Source organism: Brassica napus, chromosome C5 (assembly GCF_020379485.1).
Source record: "Brassica napus cultivar Da-Ae chromosome C5, Da-Ae, whole genome shotgun sequence".
Classification (NCBI taxonomy): Eukaryota; Viridiplantae; Streptophyta; class Magnoliopsida; order Brassicales; family Brassicaceae; genus Brassica; species Brassica napus.
In genome coordinates, this window is record NC_063448.1 from 48,653,338 (window position 1) to 48,662,042 (window position 8,705).

Consider the following 8,705-nt stretch of genomic DNA (forward strand, 5'->3'; position numbering starts at 1 on the left):
TATTCTTTGTTTTTTATTTAGCGACAGCTGCATATGTCTCCAGACCATGGATAATGGATTGGGTTTTCTCGGACCACATAATCTGCTGGATCTACATCCCTAATGGTTCTAAACTAGTATTTATTACTAATATTTTAAGGTAATCCACATCTGATTTTATTTAATGTTTCTTAAAAAATTAAACAAACTATTAACATACAAGCGTAAAAGAAATGTTTTATCGGCATCTGAGAATATAAATTTGCACAAATAAATTACTAACATAATTAGTTATGGACAAATAAAGTGAACCCAAAAATCTGACCTAATCCGATCTGATAAAAGTAAATCTAAACCAAACCGAACCGAAATAAATATTGAATGAATTTTGTATTATGGTATCTCTTGTTATGGATTTTATCCAAAGCGAATTCGAATCCAAATGGATATTCAAAAAATTCAAAATTCTATAATTTGTATCAAACTCAATTTCATTCCGTGATATATATCAAAAATACACTAAAATATAACTGAATACCTAAAATAATTATTTATTACGTGAATAGTAAACTCAAGTACTAATTTTTAACACAAATACTTTGTTCAACATATACTTTAGTATTTGGTGAATATTGATGTTCTTATGTTTTGAAAATTGTATTTGAAGTTTAATTATGAATAAGTTTGCTTATAAAGTTTAAACTTTTTTAAAAAAATATATAGAATTGCTAATTATTACTTTTAGTTTGCTTACGCTTAGGTATGATTTTTTTGTGTGCATGGCTTTGGTTTGTCATGATATATGTTATGTTGTCATATATAGTTCAAGAAAGAGTCATATATGATTGATAGATAAGTCTTTCCGAATTATTTTAAACGATTGGGGAAAATTAGATACACAAATTTATTAGAAAGATTGGAAATATATTAAGTTTAGTCAAGTACAAATCAATATTTTTGGAACTTATAATAAGCCTATTAATATATGAAACTAAAACTATTTTGGGTTCAACTGGATCTTAGACATTGTAACTAAACCCGAATCAAATTCAATCCAAACTTATATAATATCCAAATGAAGTTGAGTTCATGAACCTGTAAACTCGAAATCCCAAACCGAAATTCATTGGGACCCCAGTCCAGCCCTAAACTTAACTGACAAATAATAAATCAAATAGCATATTAAAAAGGAGTATAACATAAAAAGTATATTGAAAGTATAAAACATCATTTTGCATAGAACAAAATATTTTTAAAACGTAAATTATTTTTAAAAAATGGGGGAGTATATAAGTTACGTAGTGCTTCAAAAATTTGGGAACTTTGGAGAGGTTTGTGAAAATGAGAGGGAAATATAAATCCGAAATCTTGTTTCAGCTGCGGAATGCTCTATGCCGGCGCCGGATCTCTTCTTCCACATCCTTCGCCTTTCTTCGCCGTCTCTCTCCTCCGGAGAAACTGAATCATAAGCACAACATCACCCTCACTGAGTTTCGGTTCCTGGGTGTTAATCAATCTTCACACTTTCTTCACTCTCTTACAGCTCCCGACAGAAACTCCCTTGGACACCACAAGCAATCTGCTGTCGACGTTCACAATGTCCTAAAGAACCACCGTGGAAGCTCGCCTGAAGAAATCGGGAGGATTCTCGAAAAGTGCGGGATAGTGTTAACCGAAGGGATGATTCTGGAAGTGGTGAACCGGAACCGGTCTGATTGGAAACCAGCTTATACACTTTCTCGATTGATCCGTATACAATCCGTTTACCTATCTAGCCCATCGGTGTACAACGAGATTCTCGACGTTCTTGGGAAAATGCGGCGGTTCGAAGAGTTCCACCAAGTGTTCGACGAAATGTCTACGAGAGATGCAAAGACGTATGAAGTTTTGCTAAACCGATACGCTGCTGCTCATAAAGTAGATGAAGCCGTGAAGGTATTCGAGAGGAGGAGAGAGTTTGGGATAGAGGACGATTCGGTTGCGTTTCATGGGCTGTTGAAGTGGCTGTGTAGGTATAAGCACGTCGAGTTTGCGGAGACTTTGTTCTGCTCTCGTGGAAGAGAGTTTGGTGGATGCGATATAAAAGCCATGAACGTTATTCTCAACGGGTGGTGTGTTTTGGGGAACGTTCATGAAGCCAAGAGGTTTTGGAAAGACATCATTGCTTCTAAATGCAGGCCTGATGTTGTCAGCTACGGGACGATGATCAATGCTTTGACTAAGAAAGGGAAAGTAGGGAAGGCTATGGAGCTGTACAAAGCAATGTGGGAGACGGGAAGAGACCCGGATGTTAAAATCTGTAATAATGTTATTGATGCATTGTGTTTCAAGAAGAGGATCCCTGAGGCTCTTGGAGTGTTCAAGGAGATGAGTGAGAAAGGTTGTTCTCCGAACACTGCGACTTATAACTCGCTTTTGAAGCATGTCTGCAAGCTAAGGAAAACAGAGAAAGTTTGGCAGCTAGTGGAAGAGATGGAAGATAAAGGCGGTAGTTGTTCGCCTAACGATGTAACATTCGGTTACTTGCTTAAGTATTCGCAGAAGCCTCAAGATGTTGATTCAGTTTTGGAGAGGATGAGGAAGAACATGTGTGAAATGACAAGTGACTTGTACAATTTGGTGTTTAGGCTGTGTGTGCAATGGGGAGATGAAGAGAAGGCAAGGGAGGTATGGAATGAGATGGAGAGAAGTGGGTTAGGACCAGATCAGAGAACGTATACCGTAAGGGTTCATGGTCTGCACACAAAGGGGAAAATAGGAGAAGCGTTGAGTTGTTATCGAGAGATGATGTCAAGAGGAATGGTGCCAGAGCCAAGAACTGAGATCTTACTAAACCAGACCAAGGCCAAGCCGAAAGAAGAAGAGGACAAGCTTAGACTCGACAGTAAGGAAGAAGAAACTGAAGTCCAAGTTAATTATACACGAAGAAAGTTGATTTGATTTAAAAAGCAATTTTCACATCTTGTTCCATATGATCGCTTATAAGAAAAACGAATTTCCATTATCTCTGTCCATGTTCTTACGCAGCCATGGTCACAGCTTCTGTTGCTGCTGCTGATACTGTGTCTGGTACGTACCAACCGTGGTGGATCTCAACGGCCTTCTTCCTCCTAGCCAAGCGAGACTTCCTACGGGCACCAGTGTTCTTGTGTAGCGCTCTAACCTTGAGTGCCTTGTCTATTGCAGAATAAGCCTCACCGATGAGTTTCTCGACGGTAACAATCTCGTCAGGTTGCGCATCTGGTTTCTTCTTGAGCCCATCGAGTGCTTCCAAGACCTGTTCAGTATATGTCGCAGCTGGAATTCAGTCTCATTATATGACTGACTATATTTATTGAAAACCAAATTCCTATCAAGACTTTTAAAGATCCCCCAAGTTGTAACAAAACCATCTAATCGCCTCAACAGCTTTCGCTTGAGCTCACAGTGATGACTAATCCACCTAAAAGCCCACCTCACACTAACCATATCTCAATATGAAACAAACTAATCAGTGACTGACTGGGATTCTAGTGTTCCATGATGTCCAGAGGTTACTACAAGAAGTCACAAAGAGAAACAATCCCTAATCACCTAACTAGTCACTAAATCTGTAGAGGAACAGTATTACAAGCTCATCAGCAATCCTTTATTCAAACAGAGTGCAGAGAAAGTATGAGAGATTACCTTCTTCATCCGAGTACGGGCTTCAGATTTCTTAGACTTGTTGTAAACACGCCTCTTCTCGGCTTGGCGAGCTCTCTTTGCAGCTGAATCAGCTTTCTTCGTCGGAGCAGCCTCACACACTATCAACTGCCTCAATGGATTCTTCTGTACCCATAAGTTCCCTGCAGAGAACCCCAAAATTTCAATGAAAACATAAAGAGGACGAACCAAATGCGAAATGGTCAGGAAACTTAATGCACGATTCTGAGGCGGGGTTTACCGGAGGAGAAGGCGACACATTGAGAAACGCTCTTAGAGAAGCTAAGGGAGGAGCACACAGTAGCCGACGCACCACGACGAGTGGACAAGGAGGAAGAAGTTGGAGATGATGACGACGAAGAAGAAGCTCCCTTAAGAGAAAGGACTTGGAATTTGAAATTGAGGGTCGCACATGACGAAAGACACTGGACTATTGTCGCCATGGACACTTTTCTCTGCTCTCCTCCTACACCGTAACTAGTATAGTAAGAGTAATGGTTCTCGTCCCAGGCTCTATTCGTCGGACCTGTGTTATCCAGACAGAGATAATGTCTTTAACAGTAATTTACCTCAATACCCCTTGTAGATGGACTAATTTTACGTTTATTATCCGAAGGGCCAAAGGCCCACGACGTTCAGTGTATAAATATTAAATACGCACCAGCATATAATGTTTGCTGTTGTTATTAACGCCCAAGTTGTCACGAAAAAGTACTGTTATTCAAGTTCAAACGCTAAAAAGTCAAAACAACATCCTAGTCGAAGTTTTTGCAACTTGCTGTTTAGACAGAAAAGACGAACTAAAGTTGCTTATCGAACAACGGAGAAGAGACAACTCTGGTCCAAGTTTTTAAAAAAACTTCCGGTTTTAGTTACGTCATTAGAACCCTTCGGCCATCATTACTTCTGGTCGTGCGTCTCTGTACTTCTTCGACATGTACGGTCCACTTCGAACAGCTTCTTGCAACTGTCATAACCAAAAAAATATCAATCATGTCAACAACATTCATAGAGAGATTCTACAAACTTCCATCTTTATATATGTTTTGGGGAAGAAGATTCAAACCTTTTCACCAGTTTTTAGACGACGAGGGTCATCAACAAAGTTACTACACAAGAACGCTTCATGAATTGCTTTGCAGCAGTTATACCTCCCTTCCATTGCTGTGTCAAGAAGGTAAAATGTGTATTGAGTCAGATCAAATAGGTTGAGGAAGATGCGAGAGGAGTTTTACTTAGTTTACCTATCTTTGCAGTTTCAGTGGTTGCATCCGTCACTATGTTTATTATCTCTTCTTTCGACAAGATCTCCATCAGCCCCCATGGCCGCGACACCAACGCTGCTAATGTTCTATAGCCCTGAGGATTTATATTGCAAACAACATAGTATCAACAAAACGCATAGAGTTTCTTTGGGCAATGTGTGACGGTGTGGAAATTAGAAGACATATGTATCTGAGTCTGTTTGGCGCAGAAGGAAAAAGAAGTTCTAAGTGAAATGTAGTATGTGTGCACTATAAAATTTCCAACCAGGGAAACAAAGGGAGAAAGATTAAATGATGAGGTTAATGGTTTTACCGCAAGACGCATCTCTGAGCTTTGTTGAAGAACTGAAAGGAACAAACCCTGCGATTTTGTGTGTAGTGCCAATAATTAGTTCATGCTATGGCTAAAAACATAAACATATGTAGTCTGCGCACAGCTGAAGAAGAAGATGCAAAAGATAAAATAAACTCACGGATGGGGTTAGTTTTGTGCTCTGTGCTGCAACATCGTATATTAAACATCTAAGGTTTTCTTCAGCTTTTTCATCAACTATTCTGCTGCTCTTAGGCCGTGTTTCACCCGCAATGTATGCCAGTGCGTGAAGTGCAGCCTGTACATGCCATTTACAAACAGTCATAAGATTTCCTCAATGTCTCATGAAACAGTTTTTCAATCATCGAGAGTTAAAATTTAAAATTCTGAAATAGGAAAAAGTGAATATTAACATGTCTTTCAAAGAGCATATAATCGCCAGTGTTTCAACTGATGAGATGAAAAAACACACTAACCAACTGTTTTCCAAGTGCACTGCGATCAAAGGCAGAAGCAACAACGTGTCTTGCAGCTGGAGGTGTAGTCGAAAGGACTAGATTCGCTCCTCTCGTTGCTAAAAAATATTGTAGGAATATACAAATAAGTCACACGAGATATTACTGCAAGGGAAACAAAACACCTTGTCGGTCGCTCTTATATTTTCACAACTCTAAATGTATGACGACCTATCTAGGTAAATCTCTTTTAGTAGAAAGCTGGAACAAATGCAATTTCAAAGAAAACTGAGCAACTTACTTGATCCAATTTGACCAAGTGCATCAAGCGCAGCTTCATGTGCATCTGTATCATTCATCTCCGGTGACTCCAGGCTCGCATCAATAGCTGAAATTAACGCCTTCACACCTGGATTCGGGACAAAGGTGAGAGTTGTTCTTAGAAAGCTAAAAACTCCTTGTTATGAAAGCCTATTACGAGAACCACGTAATCACACTGAAAAAAAAAACAATCTTACAATTTTCGTCCACTGTATTGTAGATATTTTCCCTCGAGAGGAGTCTGCCACTTATCATCATTGCTCTCAACTTCAGAAAAAGATCCACTGATGTCCCACTATGCAAATTTTAAGATCCCGAGAAATAGGTGAGCTGAAGCGAGCATAATAGGTATACAATTTCTCTTTTTTTCTGTAAAGTGGATAAGATTTAATAGTGTGCTTAATTGCTTATACCTGATGATAGAACAAAACATCTGAATAAGTGAAGTTTGTGGCACGAATTCTGAACTGTGCACCACTTCCACTAACTTCAGCGTTACACATGCACAAAAATTCAACATAATTCAATATTTTCCCTTGAAATGTGGGGAACAAAGGAAAGGAGACTCAATAACAATGTTGGAAATAAGAGGCCAACCTCATAGTAGAGCTCCAGAACATTTAAGATCACAAGAGTGTCTTTTGTACCCTTCATTTCTGCCTCCAGTAAATCAAGAAGACCTGAGTTCTTAACTGCTGACGCTACATGTGGAGAAATCGAAAAAAGCTTCACTATCAAAGACAAAACCCGGACACGTGCCTGAAAAAGAGTTGGAGAATCGTAAAGACACAGCAAAAATGGAGCTTCATTGTAAAAGTAATTTATAAAGCGGTGCATTACCAGCGACGAACTCCTAGCAGCAAGGTTACCAAGGTGGGTAGCATCGTTGGTATCAGTAGGAAAAATTACCGACTGTGAAAAAAGATGGTTGAGTTGAAGGAATAGCCACTTAGCCAAAATGAAAACGTTTAAACACAAACCATTGCATCTGGAAAGCGTGCTAGACTCTTAATAGTCTCACTTGCAGCGTTTGCCACTTCATCATCGCTACAGAAACAAAAACAAACATCAATGGCGATGATTTTGAGGCAAAGCAACTATTTGGAGATACATACTAAAGCCATATTCTAGTCCCGCAAGACCAAACCAAAGCGTCTAGAGAGTAATTGTTATGCTCCAAAAACTACTTCAACATGTTTCTTTACGGTAGGTGGCGCTTGACTAGAGAAATCCCATAGGAAAGAGCACAACTTTTAAGACAAAAAATGTAGAACTATCTTGTTACCTTTTTATGATATACTCAAGCAGAAGAGGGTATATGCCATTGCTGACAATGAGCTGAACAGGGGAAACATCGTTTGCATCTCGATTCTCCAAGAGAGAGGTGACCTTCCAGAAAAGAAAAAAACGAGACTCCATAGACATTAGCAAACACAAAAAAAGAACAAACTAGGAGAGTATAAACAGATAGTTTCAGACACTTACAGTCTTGCAAGCCAGAGATTTCACCACTGCAGAATTTGACTTGAGACCAGCTTGCAGAACAGGCTTAACAAAACACCAGAAAAATAAACAAGTCAGTCTCTGAATATAGAAATTAGCTCAATACTACATACATAAATAGCAGGAATAACATTATAGAAATAGAAACTCTACTGTGAGTCTTACCATGTAGTGAGGAATGAGTGAGGCTCCGTACTTAGTCTTGAAAACTCTTTCCAAGCAAGTTACCAGCGTGTTTTCAAATCCTGGGATATCCGTTTCCGTTTGCAAAGCACTGCACGTATAGAGTATTGCGATACAATACATGTTCATCACCGATGATAAAAAGATTAAATAAACTAACTAAACCATAAACCCCTCAAAACCAAAGGATCAGATTCAAAACGGTTCAGAAACAATCAAACCAAAAGCTATGAGAAGCGAAGGAAGAGAAAATCACTTGAAGATAACGGGGAGAGGGAAGCGATCGAGGAACTCCTTAACCGAGGAGTCGCCTTGAGGACCTGAAATCGAAACGGTGATTGGGATTAGAGAACAATCGCGCAATACATGAAAAGAGATGAAGCGTGGATTATAGTTACCGGGGTAGTGTGCGAACTCGAAAGCAGCATCGAACAACTGGTTCACGTCTTCCATTGGCGATTTCTTTTTTCTTTCTTTTGCACCCAAACTTGCTTCGTTGCGAGGAGAATGAGAGAGACGAAAAGGACCTCTTCATCAATGACGACTTCAGTCAAACGCCGCGTCGCAATCAACCAACCATTCTAATAAGGCCAAGCCTCTTAAAAGCCCAATTCAACAAGAAAGTGAATTTAATTGGTTTTAACTTTGTTTTTCACAAACTCTAGGTAAGAACCTATATACCATATTCAGTTTTCATAATTGAAAACTAGATTTTGTTCTGCGCTTTCAAAGCGCATGATTATTTTTTTGGGCAAATTTATTAACCCGGTAGTTTGTTCACTATTATGTTTAACCATGATCCTTTAGTTTTCGGTTTCAATTCGGTTGTGTTTTTTTTTAAAAGATAGAAATTGTTCAATTATTTATGAATTCGAGCTTTGTTTTCGGTTTGATCTAGATAACAATTATAGGAACCCGATAAATTTTTGAGTTTAATTCGATTCTGGTTTGGGTTTTTCTTTTCAGATAATTTTTTGAATCATTCGATTAAAAATCATATTT

The 8,705-nt window shown here is 38.8% G+C and overlaps 3 protein-coding genes across 3 annotated transcripts; 1 reads left to right on the plus strand and 2 right to left on the minus strand.

The window, feature by feature from the left end:
- The first annotated feature begins 876 nt into the window (after nt 1-876).
- On the plus strand, nt 877-2,983 carry LOC106401163 (putative pentatricopeptide repeat-containing protein At3g15200). The gene has a single exon (XM_013841618.3). It carries the CDS (start codon nt 1,321-1,323, stop codon nt 2,917-2,919), a length of 1,599 nt encoding a protein of 532 aa, XP_013697072.1. The 5' UTR covers nt 877-1,320; the 3' UTR covers nt 2,920-2,983.
- LOC106401165 (30S ribosomal protein S20, chloroplastic) lies at nt 2,895-4,346 on the minus strand. Its single transcript, XM_013841620.3, has 3 exons — nt 3,905-4,346; nt 3,646-3,806; nt 2,895-3,256 (listed from the first exon to the last, which is right to left on the minus strand). Exons 1-3 carry the CDS (start codon nt 4,104-4,106, stop codon nt 2,999-3,001), a joined length of 621 nt encoding a protein of 206 aa, XP_013697074.1. The 5' UTR covers nt 4,107-4,346; the 3' UTR covers nt 2,895-2,998.
- On the minus strand, nt 4,332-8,263 carry BNAC05G38440D. Its single transcript, XM_013841619.3, has 17 exons — nt 8,102-8,263; nt 7,960-8,023; nt 7,686-7,794; nt 7,503-7,565; nt 7,303-7,406; nt 6,998-7,064; nt 6,858-6,929; nt 6,615-6,776; nt 6,431-6,504; nt 6,215-6,312; nt 5,998-6,105; nt 5,718-5,815; nt 5,402-5,539; nt 5,242-5,289; nt 4,908-5,022; nt 4,730-4,827; nt 4,332-4,630 (listed from the first exon to the last, which is right to left on the minus strand). The coding sequence occupies exons 1-17, from the start codon at nt 8,154-8,156 to the stop codon at nt 4,544-4,546; spliced, it is 1,560 nt and encodes a 519-aa protein (XP_013697073.1). The 5' UTR covers nt 8,157-8,263; the 3' UTR covers nt 4,332-4,543.
- Nucleotides 8,264-8,705: the final 442 nt, after the last annotated feature.